General features: G+C 34.2%; 1 protein-coding gene across 1 annotated transcript; it reads right to left on the reverse strand.

Annotated features, from left to right (window-relative positions):
* Positions 1 to 2,782: 2,782 nt before the first annotated feature.
* On the reverse strand, positions 2,783 to 23,039 carry smyd5 (SMYD family member 5). The gene is made up of 13 exons (XM_059345865.1): positions 22,915 to 23,039; positions 20,589 to 20,697; positions 18,965 to 19,104; positions 16,254 to 16,375; positions 15,592 to 15,661; positions 14,483 to 14,587; positions 14,202 to 14,264; positions 13,184 to 13,254; positions 11,023 to 11,129; positions 10,775 to 10,831; positions 9,260 to 9,354; positions 5,682 to 5,752; positions 2,783 to 3,850 (listed from the first exon to the last, which is right to left on the reverse strand). The coding sequence occupies exons 1-13, from the start codon at positions 23,005 to 23,007 to the stop codon at positions 3,700 to 3,702; spliced, it is 1,254 nt and encodes a 417-aa protein (XP_059201848.1). The 5' UTR covers positions 23,008 to 23,039; the 3' UTR covers positions 2,783 to 3,699.

Raw genomic sequence — 23,039 nt, forward strand, 5'->3', positions numbered from 1 at the left:
ATTAAGGATTTTACCATTAAATATTACATTATATTTCTGTTAGAGATATGGTGTTTAGTACATTTAACAGTGAGAAAAAGTACTTTAAAATATAAATGCAAAAATGATGGCTTGTAAATATGTAATGTATTTTAAAAAAAAAAATATATATATATATATTTACGGTGTTTCATTGTTACTGAAACTGAATTAACCCATTTATCATTTTACAGTCTTTTACTGTCATGGTTTAGCAGTTTTTCACCGTAAAATCTACAGACATTTTTTACAGTGTAGACAGGATCTGCTTGCACCAATTAGACTGCACTTAATGTCAGTGTGAGTAGTGATTGAGTGGTATAATACTTCAATTAATCCATTTGCTAATTAACGATATGAAATGAGATCTGTAGATGTATATGTGTCATGTTTAAAGGCTGTCTGGAGAGAAAGAGCCATAAAAAGCAATGATTAGTGCAGAAACAAACACTCTTTGGCAGACAATTTGACTAAGGATGTGTATTTAATATGCAAAGACTGAACAAATATCTCCCCAGTACAGTGTTCTGTAGCAAAGGCAGGAGGTGTGTAAACCAGATGAATGACTCAACAGACATCCAATTTCAATGGTTTATGTCCAAGTAGTAAAAATGACAACTGCCAGGCTCCTGTTTGCTGCTGTTAGAATATTTAAATCACACTCGTGTGACTTACAAATAAAAGCCTTGTTCTGCCGTGCCACGCTGCTGAATGCCAACTGAGAAAATTGGGATAACTCATTCAATATTTCCAATCTTTGTGGAGTAACTGAAAATATTGGGATTTGTGATTACAGTCGTTGTAATATTGATTCATGTGTGGGCGGCCGCTGCAGTTTCCTTCATGTGGAACGGCAGTTTGAAATACAGTTTCAACAAAGGGCACACACACTTACTGACAAAGCAATTTTCCACTCAAGGTCTCCATAATGCATTAAGTAAGGTTTAACTTAACCCACAGATCACTGCAGGAACATCAAACTATGTTTCTCTGGCTGGATGCCTCCTATATGACAAGACTGTAATTACACCAGAATATAAATAAAAAGCCTCTTCAGTACAGTAATGCATAGTCATGTAAGAAACTTCTAAAGTGGAGAAAAACACCTGAGAACCAGCTGACCTTTGCTTAATCACACTCATTTAACCCTTTAATCGGGCACAGAACTATATTTGGTAACTTCAGGTTATATTTAGAGAAAAAAGGTGCAAATTTACTAGATTAAAGTGGCAAATCTGCACGAAAAAATGTGCAGATTTACGAGAAAAAAGTGGGGAAAAGCAACTTTTTTCTCGCAGATTCACCACTTTAAATCTCATAAATCTGCGCATTTTTTTCTTGTAGATTTGCCACTTTTATCTCGTAAACTTTTCTCAAAATATTATTTTCGTATGTTGCAGATTTATGAGAAAAAAGTGGGAAAAAAGCAACTTTTTTCTCCCAGATTCACCACTTTAACCCTTAATAGGACACTCATTGAAATACTTGCAAATTCCAAATTTCAACCCTAGAGAATATTGGAGGATATTACATACAGCCAGAATGTGTAAAAAAAAAAACATCTGAAAATAATATTTTGAGAAAAAAGTTTACGAGATTAAAGTGGCAAATCCACAAGAAAATTTTTTGCAGATTTATGAGATTTAAAGTGGTGAATCTGTGAGAAAAAAGCTGTTTTTTCCCACTTTTTTCTCATAAATCTGCAACTTTTTTCGCACAGATTTGCCACTTTAAATCTTTTAAATCTGACTTTTTTTCTTGTAGATTTGCCACTTTAACTTAATAAATTTGCAACTTTTTTCTCGAAATATTACCTGAAGTTACCAAATATAGTTATTTACCTGATAAAGAGTTAAGAGTTGGAACAAGAAATGATTTTTATCATAAAGTTTAGTGGAGCTGGAGGTCAGACACAGAGCAGTTTGGTTTTGGCTCTACTTCCACACATTGGTTTTAACTAATCTAATGTTAAGTTTTGCTCTATTTTTCAGGTTTTAAACTGTTGGTGGGACAATAAAAGAAGCTTTAAAACTTCATCTTGGTATATAGATACAGGTATGTTTGACTATTTGTTGTCATTTTATTGACAAATTGATTTAGCAATTACTCAAAAAAGTTGATAGATTAAAATCAAATTAAAAATGACTTTAAGTTGCCGTTCTAAAATGTAAATCTTCCCCCATTGAGTCAGCATTAGGGAGAGTTAAATGATAATATCAGGCAAAATGTGACTTATTCCAGTGGTTGTGAACCAGGGGGCCCTGAGGGGATCCCCAGAAAAATGGGGAGTAAAAGTTTATTTTCACAATTTAATTAATTACAAAAACTTTCTTCAAAACCCAATATTTAAAAAGGTTTTTTTATTTTAAAATGTGTCTCACGTGTGAGGGTAAAGTAGTGACTTTCAGCTTTGATGAAGCTGCAGCTCTGCTGAACTTTTTACAGTTTTTTAAGCCATTGTTTGTTTTCCAGCCTTCAGTTTAACCGTTTAGTTAAAGTTCTCAAGCTGTGGGTCGGGATGTTTAAATGGGCTGTATGAGCTTTAGGATGGGGAGCCAAATCCACAGTAAAAATCTAATTTCCTGATCTTTGCAGTGCAAAAAAACTGACTGTGTTGTCTTATTTCACAGTCTGTGGGCTGGCAGGCTCTTCACATTCCCAAATGTGTGTGCAGAAGCATTGAAAATGGGAAATTTTCACAAAACGTCCCTTTTTAAAAAGGTGTTTACATCCACATTTGATAAGCGGTTTAGAAATTTCAGCATTAAACACCTGGTAGCAGATCCTAAGGGAGTGGAAGTCTGCTTCTCCTCCCTGCTTCAAAAGGTGGCTGAATGATCTGGTTTCCTGTTTACACCTCGAGGAGGTTCGATTTTCTTTGTCTAATTCTCATGATAGGTGAAAAAAGATCTGGGGCCCTTTTATTGAATACATTAGAAAAGATAAACCTCAAACTGGTACCTGAACGCACTGCTTTCTTTTTATTTTATTAAGTAATTATTATTTTTTTTATTATATTATATTGTATATAAATATACGTTATATATATATATATATTGTATATTTTTTCTTGATATGTATCTGGGTTATGAGACTTTGCTGTTCCCCTCTGGCTCGGGCCTTTTCATTTCATGCGAGTGGACAATTGGGGACATTTTGTTGGACCGACATGTTTTTTTATGCACATTTTCTTTTTACGTTAATGATTGAAGTGGTGGCTGGCTGTCTGTTGCTTCTGTTTTGTTTTATCTGTTTGTTTACTTTTATCTTAATTATTTTTTTCTCGGTTGGGTTTTTTCTATGTTTATTGTACTGTATGTGTCTGTATATATATATATATGTGCCAAAACTTTGCATAAATAAAATTTACAAAAAAGAAAACACCTGGTAGCAGTGTAAAAAGGCCTAGCAGAGCTTTGTTGTTGACTCTGTTTTATTTAAACTCAATGTGCTGAAGCAGAGTGAAACCTGTCACCGTTCTGTGGCCGAACTCTAAAACCAGACAAAGAATGAGTGAAATGTGGTGATTTGAGACATTTTTCCACACGTTTGGACAGTTGTGGTGAAATGCAGCAGCTCATAGTCTGAACTGGTGTTTTTTTATTCCTCAGGGCTTCATGATGCTTAGCGTGGTGGCAGGACAGGGAATGGCTGAGAACAATATGGGCTTTAAGTCTTTCATCAGACATCTGTCATTTCATCTTCCATCTCATCCCCTTCTGTTTCCCCTTCTGCCTCGCCTTCCTCCTCCTCTTCCTCCTCTGATGTCACGTCCAGCTCGTCCATCTGGGAGACGCACTTTGGACACGAGCAGACAAACAGGTAGTTCTCCCTGGGAAGAAAACGCTCCATCTGTCACATTGTTGCACCTCTAACAAGGGCTGAAATTAATCACAAGCATTTTACACGTCGCTGTTCTGAGAATGTGTCGCTGCACGCTGGAATGTGTTTAACGCTCAGGGTTCAATTAATGCTTAGAGTGTGTTTATTACACCACCAACCTGGAGTGCAACCACACCTTCTCAGGGCTGAGAGTTAGCACATGGAGCTGCAAAAACTCTGACAGAGACATGCAGAATAGACTTACCTACTCCACCAAACACTGGGGTGGAAGAGAAAGATGGAGTGATATACACTACCGGTCAAAAGTTTTAGAACACCCCAATTTTTCCAGTTTTTTATTGAAATTCAAGCAGTTCAAGTCAAATGAACAGCTTGAAAGGGTCCAAAGGTAAGTGGTGAACTGCCAGAGGTAAATAAAAAAAGGTAAGCTTAACCAAAACTGGAAAATAGTGTACATTTCAGAATTATACAAGTAGGCCTTTTTCAGGGAACAAGAAATGGGTTAACAACTTAACTCTATGGAGTCTTGGGCTATTTTGTCCATTTCTGAATTCTTTTTCATGTCTTTGTAAGTCATTTTGTGTCTTTTTTTGGTCATTTTGTGTCTTTTGGTGTCTTTTTGTCTTTTTGTGTCTTTTTTTGGTCATTTTGTGTCTTTTGGTGTCTTTTTTTGGTCATTTTGTGTCTTTTTTTGGTCATTTTGTGTCTTTTTTTGGTCATTTTGTGTCTTTTGGTGTCTTTTTTTGGTCATTTTGTGTCTTTTTTTTTAGTCATTTTGTGTCTTTTGGTGTCTTTTTTTGGTCATTTTGTGTCTTTTTTTGGTCATTTTGTGTCTTTTTTGGTCATTTTGTGTCTTTTTTTAGTCATTTTGTGTCTTTTGGAGTTTTTTTTGTCATTTTGTGTCTTTTTTTGGTCATTTTGTGTCTTTTAGTCCTTTAGTCCAACATAAAATGTGATTTTGAATCTTTTTTTTAACTTTCAAAACACTATCATGCTCAATAAAGAATTTTAAATGTTGCAAATGTGCATTAATTTCAGAGTACACTGAGACATTAAACTGCATCATTTTCAATTAAATTCTGGAAAAGTTGGTGTGTTCTAAAACTTTTGACCAGTAGTGTAGATCAATGAGGAGTAACCATCAGACCTAAGACCAGGGGTGTCAAACTCTGGCCCGCGGGCCAATACCAAATTATTATCTTATTATTGTACTATAAAAGCTGACCCGCCGGTATTACACGGCGCATTTACCGCTAATACTACAAATCCCACAATGCCCTGCTGTTGTTTTGGCGCGTCAATCAGGACAGGACCCAGAAACGCTCCTCTGTGACAGTCGTCATAGCAACCTCAAGCTAGAGCTGTCTCCCAGCTACCCCTTCCCAAAAATGGAGGAAAGAAAGGCAGAATTTATTAACCTGCTGAAAAAGTTTATTTTGATATTTAAATCAGAAGGATGCAAATAGAAAAGAGGCATACGATTTTTATTTAATAAATTAATGACATTGATGTGTTTTTTATTTGAAATTTGATTTTGCATGTCTGCACTATTTAGTTATATATTGTATGTTTATAAGCGTTGCTGGTTCCATATTTAATGTTAAAGCAAAACATGTTTGGTAAATATTAAAAGGTTTATTTGTTCAATGTTGGCCCGCGATTTTATTCAAGTTTTAAATTTTGGCCCATTATGTATTTGAGTTTGACACCCCTGCTGTAGACCAAGACTCCCTATTATTGGCTGAAAGGCTTTTTATTGATCCAGATAGAATTAGTAGCAGTATGATATGAATCATTGAGGGATTATTACAGATGTTTACCTCAGAGTTTTGTGTCTGCTGTGACGGCTTCGGTCCCTCTGACAACAGTCCAGGTAACTGATGCAGATCTCCTGAAAAAAATGGAGAAAACAAACTAGATGAAGTGTCTGAAGGAGCAGAACTGAGCTTGAAAAGAACACAATTGATTGATTGTCTTTATTTCGAACATGCAAGCAAGTAAAAAAAAAAAACAAGTTTAAATATTAATAGATGAATTACGGAAGCCCTGAACCGCAAGTGAAGAAATTTTTTTTTGAGATGTTATCTTGTTATTTCGAGATCATATCTCGTTATTTCAAGATAATATCTCATTATTTCGAGATAATACACATATGTAAAAAAAGTATTAAAAAAAAAAAAATCTTCCAAATTTTTTTTTCTTCAGATATTATCTCATTATTTCGAGATAATATCTCGTTATTTCGAGATAACACACCTATGTAAAAAAAAAAAAAAAATGTAAAAATTTACATATGTGTATTATCTCGAAATAATGAGATATTATCTTGAAATAACGAGATATGATCTCGAAATAACAAGATAACATCTCAAAAAAAAAATTCTTCACTTGCGGTTCAGGGCTTCCGTAATGAATAAATAAAAAACAAAACAAAAAAAAGCAAAAAAAAAAAAAAATTGAGAAAACAGACACTTTCTGCAAGCTGGAAAGGGAGTAGGAAGAAGTAAAAAAACTTATCAAGTCCTACCCCTTAACAGGTCTCTATATCTATATACATATATGAATTACATATTACTGACCTAATTACAAATAATTACCTAAGTTCTTGACAATATTGAATAAAATAAAAGTATTAAGTTCACATAGGCATATACAAAAATGTGGCTTTTTCATATGTTTGTCACTATTTATTAAATGTCATGTTTTATGTCTTAAAACATAATTTAAAAATGCTGCATCACTTGGTTAGTTTGTGTGTGACTTCAGTGAATCTGGACTAATCCTTGAAGTCACACAATACATACAATATTGATTGTAAATATTGCTTTCTTTTATTGTTATTAGTTTTTCTTTTCTTTTAAAATTAATAATAGACTAGAATATGGTCTAAATGGACTGGGTATGTTGATCATATAGGCCTAAAATCAGGTTTTGTTTGAGTATTTTTTGTTTTTGTCTTGTTGTAATTATCTATGTGTATGCATGTCCCTTTTTCTTTATTTATTTTATTTCAGAGAATTAAAGTGAAACTCCCTCTAATGTTCGAACTGTTCATAATGTTAATACATAAAAATGTTAAAAAATTGGGCCTGGGAAGAAAACGAATGAAAATCCTGATGGTTATCCTTTCTATGATTTAGTTTTCTTTTCCTTTCTTTGCTTTTCCTATGTATCAGGAACCTGTACATAGAAGAGAAATTATGTTTTGTTTTTTTAAGAAGGAAAAATATCCTATGTTGTATGTAACCTGTTGGCCTCAATAAAGATAAAAAAAAAAGAAAAAAGAAAAAAAGAAAGAATAATAGAATTATAATAATTTATTGTAAATATTGCTTTCCTTATCTTGTTATCTTTTTTTCTGATGCTTGCTTTGGCAATATATACATTGTTACGTCATGCCAATAAAGCCAATTGAATTGAATTGAATCAATAACACTAACTGATCGATTGAATCAGCTCCAGTATTCTGTGAGGTAAAATGACTGTTTTCATCAATAGACTCTGCTGGCTATAATTAGCCGCCCCGAGCAACATGCTCCAAGATTCAAAGAAAATAAAGAAATAAAAAAATGGATTCAATTGTCAAATTCTCTCATTTTGACCAAAATCAACATACTATAGTGTGGCTTTTTTTATTTTTTCTGGAGAGTTCTTTTTTGGACATACCATAATATGGTGTTTTTTTCTGTCATTTCTGCCAAATTATTCTGTAATAAGTTTCAACAGACTATCATTGTTTTTTTTGGAGGGTAATTTCTGGACATACCATAATATGGTCAAAAGTTACTAAATTGTCAAAACTCTCAAATATAAATATGACATAACAAAAAGTTATAGTATGTCCAATATTTGAAAAACAAAAAAAACAAATGCTGTATGTCGAAAAAAAGCTTTTTTAAAAATGGCCTTTTAACAGAAGTGCCAAAAAAAACATTATAGAATAGCACGTTGATGGTGGTAATAGGAAAGTATTTTGAAGAGGTAAAATGACTGTTTTCATCAATGGACTGTGGTGGCTTTGAAGAAAACATATACAAAGTGCATGTGTGCTAAAGGTTTCCTACAACTCCATTAGCTATAAACAAGGAACATTTCAGATGACATTTATATTAAAAATGATTCAAGAAGTAGGGCAATATTTAGAGGAAAAACAACCCACATAAAAATCTGAAAACTGTTAGCTGACAGCTCGTTGTTAAGCTGCTAGAATTAGCAACATGCTCCAAGATTCAAAGAAAATAAAGAAATAAAAAAAATGCATTAGTGGTCAACAGTTGCTAAATTGTAAAATTCTCTCATTTTGACCAAAATCAACATACTATAGTATGGCTTTTTTATTTTTTCTGGAGAGTTCTTTTTTGGACATACCATAATATGGTGTTTTTTCTGTAATTTCTGCCAAATTATTCTGTAATACGTTTCAACAGACTATAATTGTTTTTTTGGAGGGTAATTTTTGGACATACCATAATATGGTCAAAAGTTACTAAATTGTCAAAACTCTCAAATATAAATATGACATAACAAAAAGCCATAGTATGTCAAATATTTGAAAAAATAAAAATAAAAAAAATGCTGTATGTCGAAAAAAAGCTTTTTTAAAAATGGCCTTTTCACAGAAGTGCCAAAAAAACATTATAGAATAGAAGTTGATGGTGGTAATAGGAAAGGATTTTGAAGAGGTAAAATGATTTTTCATCAATGGACTCTGGTGGCTTTAAAGAAAGCACATACAACTGCTTCAGAGCTGTTTCAGAGCTGTCTGATGGCGAGGTCAAGCAGTGAAAATATTTTAAAATGGCATAAAACTGATATAATCTTTTCTTAGGTGGCTGCAGTAAGTTTTGCAGGATGTTCTTTACTCCTGCCTGCTTCTCCAAACCACAGCCAGATAAACTGACCGTGGCGGAGGATAAAAGAAAAATTCAAACCATCCCTGCAACTATTACAGTGTGGTCCAGATAGCATGCTACTGGTATTCTTCAAAAGGCAGAAAGAATTCAGGTTTTTGTCATGTTTTTTCTCCTCTCATGCAGGACGTGGCTCTATCCTTCTACTCTTCTATCCTTCTACCCTTCTATCCTTCTACCCTTCTATCCTTCTACCCTTCTACCCTTCTATCCTTCTCCTGGAGAAATCTCATACAAAGCGCTGCTGTCTTAGCGAGCATTGAAAGGAGAGCTTTGCTGTGAAAGTAGCGCGGCTGCTGTGACATTACTGTGCCACGCAGATGCAAGGCTTCTCAATCTTTGTGACAGCTTGACAAACCAACTCCAATCCTCAAAGTCTCAGCCTCCTAATACCGTCTGACAAGGGAGCACACAAAGCTAGAGAGGATGTTCTGTCCCGTCTATCCGGGCCAGAATTTATCACTCCAACCCCAGACGTGTCAGCTGACCTCTCCTGGGGTGATGTCACTAAGGGCGCTGAGCTGGAGCAGGAAATTGTTGTCGGGGAAGGACGCCTCTGCATTTGGTATGCAGCTGTGGTTACCTGCAAGACAAAGCGAAGGGTCAGAACACCAAACAGCCTTTTGACCAGCTATACTGCCCTACAAAGCCTAACTGCAGTAACTACATTTTTGGTCGAAATTGAGTTATAGCTAAAAATGAACTCCTTTATGTCTGTTTTATCTTGTGACAAAGTTTTAGATTTAAATTTTGTAAGTAATTGCACTTTCCAAGGTGTGCTTTGGATATATTTACGCATTTTAATATAAAACAAAAGCAGTGTAGCCTTGTATTTCTTCATTGTGTTGAATAGTGAAAACAACAATATTAGAAATTATAATTTTATTTGATAGGGAAATTATAATCTACATAGTAATTAAGTAGAAAAGTGAGATAAAATTAGTGACTAAAATATAACATTACCTTATAATATTAAGTCTAAAATACAAAAATATTTGAATAGAGTTGTTAAACACTTTTAAATACACTTACAACAAAATTCATTTTTAAATGTTTATTCACTGAAAACAAAATATAAAAGCTGAAAGTACACTGTTTTTGCATTACTATTAGTACCTTTAACAGCAAAACCAGGGTGCACTTACTACATGTTTGGGGTCAAATTAATCATCATGATTTTTGAGCATAAAAATGACGTCATCAATACATGTAGAAATAAGTGTCATATCACTGACCTACCTATAACTAATTTGGCTGGCCAGTTAAAAAACGTTAAAAAAACTTTAAAGCAGTTTTTATCAGTTTTACTCTTTACGTAGTTACTGCAGTTAGACTTTGTAGGGCAGTATACTTATGCCACATTTCTATCCGTTTTAGATTACGGTGATATTATTTATATGTATGCTTGTCCCTCGGTCCTAAAACCACTTGATACAATTTATCATTCTGTTATTAGATTTATTCCTGGCGATGGGTTCATGACCCATCACTGCCACCTCTATCATAATGTTGGTTGGACTTCCCTGGCTCTAAGAAGGGAGCAACACTGTATATTGTTTATTTATAAGGCACTACTAAAAAAACTACCATTCTACTTATTGAGCCTAGTGAGCTTCAGATCTTTTAACTTTCCAACTCGTTCATATAACCCACTGGCTCTTAGATATAATAATATAATATCATATAACCCACTGGCTCTAAATATCCCTGCTGTTAAAACGGAGGTTTTGTTTATTTCGCTCCTTTTAAATGGAATAATTTACTGTCACAGCTTCAGTTGGATACACTGATTCCTTTTAATCATTTTAAAGACATTCTTATTAATCTTATGATTTCTGAATGTGTATGTACTCATTGAATTTATTGTGCTTCTGTTGATTATATATTATTATGGATATGTAGTGTGATGTGTTAAAATTGTATTTGTACTGTAATCAGGGCACCACTGGAAATGAGAGCTTGCTTTCAATTGGCCCTCCCTGAATAAATAAATCTATACTTACATGAGCTCTGGAGCAGAAACAGTCCAGAGCCTTCACAGTTTAGAAAGTCTCCCGTTTCTGCAGAAGAAGAAGAGACAAACGATGATAATTTCTGGCATTTGTTGAGATCTGAACACAGGTTACATAATAATAATCACAGCAATGTCATTCAGACAATAAAACAAACACTCATACATTTGCAAATCTGCTCAAATGAGAAAAAATAATTCACTCCATAAAATACTGCAGGACTGAGATAAAACTGTGACCTTTCTCTATGTCCTTGTACAGCTGGTCGATAAAAGAGTCCAACTGCTCCTTCTGCTGGCCGGGAAGCTCTAGTGCATCACAGGCATGAACCCACTGACTCAACGAGCTGAGAGGAAAGAAATGCACAAACAGAGAGAGAAGTGTCTGAGCCAGAGAACATCCAGAGGTTTTAACCCTCTATGGCAGCTATTCTCAACCTGGGGGTCGGGACCCCAATTGGGGTCGCGAGATGATTTCTGGGGGTCGCCAAATCATTTTGGAAGTCAGCTCTGTCTCCACTGTGTTAAAGTGTTTAACAATTTGTGTCTTTTTGGTCATTGTGTGTGTTATTTGGTCATTTTGTGTCTTTTTTTGATCATTTTGTGGTCAATTTGTGTCTTTTTTTGGTAATTTTGTGTCTTTTTTGGTAATTTTGTGTCTTTTTTGATCATTTTGTGTCTTTTTTGGTAATTTTGTGTCTTTTTTGATCATTTTGTGTCTTTTTTGGTTATTTTGTGTCTTTTTTGATCATTTTGTGGTCAATTTGTGTCTTTTTTGGTAATTTTGTGTCTTTTTTGATCATTTTGTGTCTTTTTTGGTAATTTTGTGTCTTTTTTTAGTCATTGTGTCTTTTTTTAGTCATTGTGTCTTTTTTAGTCATTGTGTCTTTTTGGTAATTTTGTTTCTTTTTTTGATCAATTTGTGTCTTTTTTGGTAATTTTGTGTCTTTTTGATCATTTTGTGGTCAATTTGTGTCTTTTTTTGGTAATTTTGTGTCTTTTTTGGTAATTTTGTGTCTTTTTTGATCATTTTGTGTCTTTTTTGGTTATTTTGTGTCTTTTTTTGATCATTTTGTGATCAATTTGTGTCTTTTTTGGTAATTTTGTGTCTTTTTTGATCATTTTGTGTCTTTTTTGGTAATTTTGTGTCTTTTTTTAGTCATTGTGTCTTTTTTTAGTCATTGTGTCTTTTTTTGATCATTTTGTGTCTTTTTTGGTAATTTTGTGTCTTTTTTTGATCATTTTGTGTCTTTTTTGGTAATTTTGTGTCTTTTTTGATCATTTTGTGTCTTTTGTGGTCAATTTGTGTCTTTTTTGGTAATTTTGTGTCTTTTTTGATCATTTTGTGTCTTTTGTGGTCAATTTGTGTCTTTTTTGATCATTTTGTGTCTTTTTTGATCATTTTGTGTCTTTTTTGGTAATTTTGTGTCTTTTTTTAGTCATTGTGTCTTTTTGGTAATTTTGTTTCTTTTTTTGGTCATTTTGTGTCTCTTTTGGTCATTTCGTGTCTTTTTTGGTCATTTTGTTTCCTTTTTTTGGTCATTTTGTTTCTTTTTTGGGTGATCTGAACTGTGCGTGTGAGATTGTGTTCAGTGAGCGGGGGTCACGGACAACATGCATGTTAAATTGGGGGTCGCGACTCAAAAAGGTTGAGAACTACTGCTCTATGGTACGGTGTTGCCCTCAGACAACATACCCATTTTTGGCCTGTCAAATGTCTACAATGCATGTTTTTGAGTGATGTGATACTTTAAAAAAGAGGGAAGAGTATAGGGAACCAATAGCAATGCTTTAATTTGTCACATGACCTCCAGGAGGCCATATAGAAACACTATTTTGCAGACTTTTCCAAAGGAAACAGCTTTGCAATTTTGCACCACAAAAAAAAAAAAATCACTCAAAACATAATTTCCTGGCCCTTTTCCATCTGGAAAAAATATATTCCTACTGATAGGGGAGTAAACCTTAATTTTTGATAGTTTCATACACTTAGACTGTTCAAGACATTCATTTCAATGGGTCATTGGTTCAATGGTACAATCTTTCCTACAGGCAACATTCAGACAAGAAAACGGTTAAAAAAGTTCCTTTTGCAATGTTTTAAAATTTAAAATGTTGTGTATTGTACCTTGTTGAAGCTACTGGATCTTTACACATGTTTATTAAATAAATTATCGTAAAATTAATTTTAAAAACTCTTTTTTATATACTTGTGTATCGCAAACACCCAAAATTAAAAAAACAAAAACTAAAAAAAAAAAAGAATTACACAATTTCTTCAGATTATGTTTATTTAGTCTATTATAAGACAAAAAAACACTCCAAATATTTTATATTTTTTCCTAACTGGCATCATAATGCGTACCATAGAGGGTTAAAGATGAAGGAGAGGAGAGTTTACCTGGTGCCGATGCCTTGTCCGTTAGTTCCCACGAGAGCAAACAGAGAACGAAAACCTTCAGGGACGAACCACTGAAACACAGAATCATTCATTTAATAATTAATACTAGAGAGGTCAGAGGTCATCAGCTGCAGCATCTCCAGTTATAATTAAGTATCTGGGCATCAGCATGTAGATATTAATCTAGATGTCACAAAAACATTTTCTCAAAAATTACCTTCATCATTCCTGTAACAAAGTGCATGTGTGCTAAAGGTTTCCTACAACTCCATTAGCTATAAACAAGGAACATTTCAGATGACATTTATATTAAAAATGATTCAAGAAGCAGGGCAAAAAACAACCCACATAAAAATCAGAAACCTGTTAGCTGACAGCTCGTTGTTAAGCTGCTAGAATTAGCCGCCCCGAGCAACACGCTTCAAGATTCAAAGAAAATAAAGAAATAAAAAAAATGGAATAGATTGTCAAATTCTGTCATTTTGACCAAAATCAACATACTATAGTATGGATTTTTTATTTTTTCTGGAGAGTTCTTTTTTGGCCATACCATAATATTCTGTTTTTTTCTGTCATTTCTGCCAAATTATTCTGTAATATGTTTCACTAAAAGACTATAATTGTTTTTTTTGGAGGGTAATTTTTGGACATACCAAAATATGGTCAAAAGTTACTAAATTGTCAAAAACTCTCAAATACTGTTGTTGTAAATACTAATGTTCAGAAATGTAAAATGCCATAGTATAATAGTGTGTCGCAAACTGATGAAAGTGTTAAAAATCAGTCCAAATATGCCGAAAACACTGTTGACCAGCACCACTGAGCATGGTAACAGTATATTTTGTCCTAGAATCATATCAAAATTAATTTAAAAAGTAAATAAGACAGCGTTAACTATGTAAGAAAACAAAACTAAGGTGTCAATCCTCTTATCAACTCTCTGTTCCCCAAAATATTAATATACTCTTCATGCAATCAAGAAACATGCAATGGTTTTATTAAAATTATCGTTTCTTACCCGAGTCAGGTGATCATCATAAAGTGCTGCTTTAAATAGGCTGTGTAACAAGGCCAGCTGCCCCTACACAAACAATGTTGGAGAAAAAAAAACAACATTAAATGTCACATAGCAGGAAACAGATTGTCGTAGTGGGAGTTAAACCTTCCGTCATATTTTGCTTATTGAGCCGAAAACAACCGCGATTAGCATTAAAGCATGATATTGTCTCTGAACTGTCCGACTTTATACATTTTGCACTTCAACAGTTTTGCATTTCTAGCAGAAATAACATGACTTACTCTGAACTTTTCTCCCAGGAGCTTATGGGCGATTTCTTCCTCCTCGTTACCCGTCCGGCTGCAGAAGTGGGAGAACAGCTTCTGCCAGTGAGCTTTGTCTTTGGCCTGGACCACAATAAAACAAAAAAATACTGAGCCTTTTAGTTATTACAGTGCATTTTAGTGTTGTCTGTTGTAGGATGTTGAAAACTAAACCCCCGGTGGTGTTTACATCAAGATAGGAAGCAATCTGTAGCCTCTAACTTTGTGCAGCATTCTTGACTTTATTACAAAATACTTAAAAAGATACAGAAAAGATGATTTTTTTAGTCTGTATAAATAAATAAAAATCTAAAATGTAGTGTGAAGTGCAAATCTCAACAGTTGCCAAATACAAAAATAATACTCTTGACTCTTGAGTATGAGCAAATAATAAAAATAAGTCATATTTTAATGACATTTTATAAAGGAGAATAAAGGTTCTTGTATGTTTTATTAAAGGCATCTTATTTTGACAGTCTTCTTGTAAGTTCTATGGTGGATTCTGTTATCACACTGTGCTCTTATTTTGAAAAATGCATGTGTTAAACGACAGAGAGTAAGGAGCTTTTTGTGATTAAAACAACTTTAATTGTTAGCTAATATTAACCTTACGCCACTACATCAAGAAGTAGGAATGTTGCCAATATCATGATATGCATTCTTTTTAACCATAAAAAAAATACCGATATTATCGTGAACGATACGATATGGCACACCCCTGTGCAGCATTAACTCAAGCTTTGTTTTTATCTCCGTCTTTCAGATAAAAGGGTAAAAAGAGTTGCTGGTTCTGCTCTCCACAACCACAAAGAGACGAAGAACTGCAAATAGTGGCTGAACACATCCAGCGTTCTTATTTAGGACTTCTGTATTTGTCAAAGAAAAGTTAATTTCCAGCTAGGTTTAACAGCCATCTAAAAATGACGAGTACGATAAAAATGTGAATTTCATGCAGCATGTCAGGTCCTTTTCTACAGCGAGGTGTTTGGATTGTGTTCCTCATATCATTAGTACACACAGCAGAATGAATTGAAGCCCAAATTATTTATAACAGCTGATTGAGGAGCTGAAAGTAATCAGAGATTCACCTGTTTGACCGCAGCGACCATCCTGGCCATCAGCATGATGCTGGAGGTCTCTGGGGGGTAATGCATACTCCTGCAGAGGAGACAGAGAATATTCATTAAAGTTAAATCATGTTTGAATTGATTCAAAGGTTAAAACACAGCATTCTATAAAATATATTGATTTATTGTCGTTGCTTGAACTTTCCAATAGTCCTTGAATGCATCATAGGTTAAGAAAGCTTCCATTAGAAAACAAACAACCAAAACAAAGCTAAAAAAAATTGGTATTTCTGTCTTTATGTCATTTAAAACATCGCCAAAAATAAACCATTTGGAATAACTTGATCCTGTTAAAAACATTAAATTCTGAATTCCTCAGCGACGCTGTGAAGCCGTGATTAATTCTGCTGAGACAAACGTATTCACTGAAAATAAGACAGAACCGCAGGATATATTTCATTCCAACTTTTCCAAATAATTTATCAGAGAAATTAAACTTTTTTTTTTTTTTTTTTAATGATTCATGTCATCATAACTGTGTTATTGTGGAGAAAAGGCATGTTTGAGCCATTATTGAGGTGATTCCACAGAGGTGCAGGACTTGTATACTGCAGTAGAACACAAGGCAACAGTGAATTAAACATCTTGGGGTTCACAATGAAAACGTGTGAAGATGCTCTGACCTCCAGGCGTCTTTGAGCTTGTTGATGGGGTGGTCGGGGTCGTCCTGAGAGGAACCCAGACACAGAACCCGATGGTACTGATCCGCTGCAGCCTGACGGCACTCGCTGCTACAGTACATCACCTGAAGTATTAAACATATTAAAACATGTATTAAACATATTAAAACATGCATTAAACATATTAAAACATGTATTAAACATATTAAACATATTAAAACATGTATTAAACATATTAAAACACGTATTAAACATATTAAAACATGTATTAAACATATTAAAACATGTATTAAACATATTAAAACATGTATTAAACATATTAAAACATGTATTAAACATACTCTCAGTCTCTCTGGAATCTCTAATTAGTGGTACGGTTTATCATTTACTTCAGATATTAATTTGTAGCAACAATAGTGGCGGCTGTTTCACATCATCGTCCAGCTGAAGTAAATCACAAATTAACAAACAAAAACAAGATATATATGTATTGTGAGTATACTATATTTGTGTATTTGTATAATCAAGAGCTACTGCATGACATATAAATAAAATAAGACTTTATTTATCCTGCAGTGGGGAAATTTACTTTAATTTCTTAAGACATATAGACATAAAAACAAAATAATAAGACATATGTTTGCTTTTTACTCTTCCTGTAAGTCGCTTTGGATAAAAGCGTCTGCTAAATGACTAAATGTAATGACTAAATGTAAATGTAACATATACATACATTATATACACAAACTACTTACATGGCTGCTATTTGGCAAGTATTATTAATATATATGTGGTTTTTTTTTATTAGTTTGTTAGGGTTATTTCACAGATATTGCACATATATTGTACCATGTTAAATATGTTGTTGTATATAGTAATATGAACAGCAATCAATGAATAAATATATATATAGTGTGCTATTTAGTATGATTATAAGTGAAATACCTCACTTATTGATATGCAATAAACATTTCTGTTCTGACCAATCAGTATGATAATAATATAATAATATTAACTTTATTGGCCTTGACCTCCAATGTAAAAATGAAAAATTTAGAAAGAAAATCTGCAAGAAACAGTCGTGTTATTCTTCAATGACTTGTACGAGGAGAACATTTAAAAATAAAAATGCAAAATCTACGAGAAAAAATGTGCAGATTTAAGAGATTTAAAGTGGGCGAAGAAAGTCACAATTTACGAGAAAAAAGTAGGTTTTTTTCACTTTTTTCTCGTAAATCTGTGACTTTTTGCGCACAGATTCAGCACTTTAAATCTCATAAATCTGCACATTTTTTCTCGTAGATTTGCCACTTTAATCTCGTAAATTTATTTCTCAAAATATTACCCTCCTCCCCCGGGTCCTTAAAAAAGTTGCAAATTTACTAGATTAAAGTGGCAAATCTACAAGAAAAAAAGTAGCAGATTTAAGAGATTTAAAGTAGCAAATCTGTGCAAAAAAAGTCGCAGATTTATGAGAAAAAAGTGGGAAAAAAGCAACTTTTTTCTCCCAGATTCACCACTTTAAATCTCATAAATCTGCAAAAAATTTTCTCGTAGATTTGACACTTTAATCTCGTAAACTTTTTTCTCAAAATATTATTTTCGTATGTTTTTACACATTCTGGCAGTATGTAATATCCTCCAATATTCTCTAGGGTTGAAATTTGGAATTTGCAAGTATTTCAATGAGTGCCCTATTAAGGGTTAAATAAACTTATTACCATTATAAATAGTTTAAACCAAGCCTATTTACATGGTGTGGCCTGTACAGATATGTTATACTGCAACCAGCAAGCATACACACTTGTCTCAGGTTTTCACTTTGTTTTATATAAAAAAATACAGATTTTGTTCCTGATGCATCGTCTATACTTCTCTAAGAATCCATCAGCTGGTCAGTGACTCGGTGGACGCTCCTCTCTGACGGCAGCTGACTTTAAATCAATACGTCATATTGATCTGAGCACTTCTTCACAAAATGTACTTTTATAACAGACAAATATCATCTACAGAAGAAGTTAAAATAGTCAGGCAGCTTAGGACCAGATTTAAGAATAATGGGGACGCGTCAGGCAAAAGCACCACATTTTTTCCACGTGCTCTCTATCACCATAGGTTTCAATTTTTGGCAGGAGCCACTTCATCAAGATTGTGGATCAGAGATGGCAGCCATATAAAGTCTATGAGAACCAGTATATCTTCCAAGCCACTTAGAAGGTCAATCTTCGTGTCAAAATATACATTTTCTCTTGGGAAAAATGTATATACAAGATCTGACATGAGATGAAAGCGTTCCCTTGATTCCCGTGAACATAGATTCCAAACATTTTCAGCTCAGGATTCTCTGCTGCAGCACTTGAAGCAAGTTGCCAGTCTGGGTAAAAATGAACACATCTATTGGACCAAATAATCATCTAGTGATATTCTCAATAGCTTTAAATTATTTTTTGACCCAGAAAATGTAGATTTTGACACCAAGATTGTCCTTCTAAGTGGCTTGTAAGATGTATTGGTTCTCATAGACTTTATATGGGTGCCATCTCCGATCTGCAATCTTGATGAAGTGGCTCCTACCAAAAATTGAAACCTATGGTGATAGAGAGCATGTGGAAAAAAGTTGGTGCTTTTGTCCGGCGTGTCCCCTTTATTTAGCTAAGACACCTGACTAAAAGGTTTTAAAGAACATCATGGAGTCAGTAGAGGAACCTACTGACCTGGCACTGGGGGCAGGCCTGGTGCAGCTCGGGGCGGACGCGGCAGAGCTCGGGGTGAGGCAGGCTGAGGCCCGGCACGCCGCTCAGCCTCCTGGCGTTCTCCTCCGCCGTCTCCAGGGCACGTAAGCAGAACTCACAGGCTGCAGGAGGAGCAGAGGAGCAGAGGAGCAGAGGAAACATTAGGATCAGAAACAAACAGTCAAGTTTTATCCCAAATCAAACTCAACTTACTAAAACTCAAATATGCTACACATGCTTATGCTTACAAAACGTGTGTTCAAAGCATAAAGTCAAGCAAAAACATATAAACAAATGCCAGAATATTAAGCTAAAGATAATAAACGTCATCTTGATACATTGCTGGTTAAGTTAATTAATGCGTCTCAGTCGCTAAAGTTATTGTTAATTAATTTATATTCAGATGATGATGTACTATGTGCAAAGTATACATAGCTATGCCATTCACAAAGTTATACATTTCTTTATTGAGTTTACAGGGACCGAAAGTCCGCTATTATCTGTTATTGTTATTTATAAATAACTGCGCGGCTGCTTTTATGAAACCAAGTAGCGGCCAAGTTCAGCCAGGATCAGTGAAATATTCAGGTTTAATCCACCACAAATATAATAATAATATATAATATGTGTCAGAGTGCTGATGCCAAAGACACATCCATGTCGAGAACTGATTTTGAAATCGCGGCGCTGAAGGACGTAGGAAGGATCCTACCAAGGAAGGATCCTTGACTTTGGGACACAGCCTATGACACTATTTTTCGTCCTACTATAGTATTATCATTATCAATGTACTATTCTACTGCCATGTTGGACAAACTTCAAAATGACCCTTTTTTGACTTTCTACATTCTATACTATGACTTTTTTTTTTCAATGTTTGGGCATACTATAATATGGTGTTTTCTTGATTATTTTAGACAAACTATACTTTTACCATGACCAATGTACTATTCTAAGGCATTTTTAGGCATTTTCTGACAATATATAATATACGGGATGTCCAAAAATGAAAAAAAAAAGTCATACGTCATGTCAATTTTTGTCAAAAATGGTCATATTTTTAAATGTCTAAAAAATGCTTAAAATGGGTCAATTATAGTCTGTTGATACATATTAAGAGCATAATATGACCAGAAATGACAGAAAAACACCATATTATGGGATGTCCAAAAATTTGGGGAAACAGTCATACTGCATGTCAATTTGTCCAAAAAAAAAATGTAAATGCCAAGAAATGCTAGACATAAAGTCTTTAGAGTACATTTCATTAATTCATATTTTTGTTCAACCATCTCTGTACATAATTTCACATATTCTCTTCATATTACTGTGAACTTTTGCAGTTTCCTTGGTCAATATTTTGCACAGTCTTGCACCAAACAAAATATTTTTTCATATTTTTATTACTTTCATTGATGCTTCTTGGCTGATGCAGCACTTGCTTGTGTCTTTCATTTTCTCTACTAGATTTATTGGTAAGCACCAGAACCCCAGAGGGAAATTCCTCGTCTGTGAAAACTTGCTTTGCAATAAACCAGTTTCTGATTTTGATATCTTCATTTTGAACATTTTCTGAAGGTTTTGTTTAACACGTCCAACATCTCACCTTTATATTTATACAAAGCATTCCACAGGAACTGGGAGGAGACCAGAGGCCGCTCAAAGAAAATGGTGTCTCCCTTCTTGATGCTCTTTTTGGCGAAGAGACCTTTACCCTGGAACATGAATAACAAACCATCAGTGCTGTGTGCCATTTACACCATTTACACCCATCTTAAACCAACAGCATGCCTCGGCCTCTTTTAACACAATAATCTTTCAGATTATTACAACAAAAAACATATTAAAACAAATATTTCCTCATAAAGTTTAGTGTTTCTTTCACTTCTTTGACTATCACAACTTTCTCACAGAGCTGAAGGTTTTTAATCGGAGCATTCTTGCGACCCTGCAGAGGATAAACTGGCATCCATAATCAATTTCATATCAACAAAAATGACAGCAGACAGCAGTGAATGGAATAATGTGATTTGGCTCCTAAATAAGAAACACCAGCTGCTTTATTTCAGTGTCAAGAATACTTTTATTGGTTTATGTTGACTTGAATCACCTGTCAAACTACATTCTCTCTGCCCTCCAAAAAAAAAACTCAGATTAAAACTGAAGCTAAATGTGATTACTGGGTTTCCTGTTACTTTGTGAGTTCGTGTTAACCTCTACAGCAGAAGTCTGGCGTAAAATGACAAGAATAATCAACATTTATTGAAGTTTTCACATCTTCTACTTAAGTAAAAGTACTAAAACATGACACTCCACTAAAATAACTCAAGTAAAAGTAAGCAAGATGTACTCAAATTAGGGCTGGGCGATATAAAAGATATATCCGTATATTTTAAATTTGATATAGAATAAGACCATATCACACACATCGATATATAGTTCCATTCCCCTTTCTTCATATATAATTGCTGCCCTTACTAGGGTTTGTCATATTTAGTTATTTTGTAATGTTTGTTATTCTTTTCTCATTAAATATATTTATTTCAGAAAAAGATTGGATTATTTCACAGGCTATTTTTTATTTCAGATATTATTTTTATTTAAATGTGCACTTTATGGAGCTTTGATTTGTTTTTTTTGTTGTTGTTTTTTTTAAAAGGTACTCCTGTTATACAGTATTTATGTGCACTAAAATAAACTGTTTCAATAAAACTTCTTGCGACATGTCAGATTTGGCTTTAATATCGGGATATATATTGTATATCAATATTCAGTCTAAATATATCGGGATAAGACTTTTAGACCATATCGTCTAGCCCTAATTAAAAGCATGAAAAGTATAATAATTAATAGTGTAGTAATACAGTCCCGGTTACTTTCTTTTGTATTAGTTTTTAAGACTGTTACTGCTGCATTAATGTGTATGTGGTACTGCTGTAGATGTTTGCATTCTTCCAAATCTCCATTGCTTAATTTGGGTAGATTAATTTACAGCAAAGCATCATATTATTTAAAATCATATGATGTTTGCAGCATGGCTGTCCTGAGACAAACTAAAATGTAATGAAACTAATAGTTTCATGTTGTATTCATGCATATTTTATTTTGTGCGGGCAGTACATTTTACATTTTACATTTTATTTTATTTATTTTTATCCCATTTTTAATTTATTTTATCTTATTGCATCTTACTGATCTATTGTTTACTACATCTTTGTATTGTGTTATGTATTTATTGTTTGTGCAGCACTTTGGAAACCTTGTGTTTGCTAAAATTGTGCTATATAAATAAAGGGGATTGGATTGGATGTTACTCACAAAAAAACCTCCATTATTATTTGAATATATTTCCAAAAGCATTCCAGCATTGTTCTATTAATCCTCTAATGTACAAATGCAGCGAATGGGATTTAAATTGTCCTTTTTTATTCTGTCCTCTCTGATTTATTGTCAAACTAAAGCCCCGCCTCTTAGTTGAGCAGAAGTTTAAAGTAGCAGAAAAAGTAAAGTGCAAGCACCGCAAAATCTCTATTTAAATACTGTCAATGTACTTAATTACACATAACCACAAGATTTGTTCCAGTTTGCATTCAAATTTAACACAATGAAGTAACTTGCTTTATGCATTATCACACTAGAAAACATTAAATGGTGTAAAATAGTGGTAACTTGCTAATTTCTTGTTGAAATTAACACACAAACGGTACAATAATAATAATGTGCAGGTAGTTTTAGTCTCCACCAGGTGTATTATTCCCAGCAGCAGCACCAGCCCGGTGCTCCGGTCCTCAGTGAGCCCAGCAGGCTGCTCTCTGCCCGGCTGGCGGCTTCACTGACAGCCGACATGCGGCACCGCGCCGCGGCTGCGGAGCGCCTTCCCCCCGCAGGTCCGTGTCAGCCGGTTTACCGGGACTAACCGTAAACATGCTTACCTTGGTGTTGTCTATAAACCGGACGTCCACGCAGGTGGAGACTTTGCCGGGGTCCACGCAGAAGGAAAACATGTCATCCAGGGGAGCGGCCATGTTTCTGAGGATGACCTTTCAACTCTGACTCT

Source organism: Centropristis striata, chromosome 12 (genome assembly GCF_030273125.1).
Source record: "Centropristis striata isolate RG_2023a ecotype Rhode Island chromosome 12, C.striata_1.0, whole genome shotgun sequence".
NCBI classification, from domain to species: Eukaryota; Metazoa; Chordata; class Actinopteri; order Perciformes; family Serranidae; genus Centropristis; species Centropristis striata.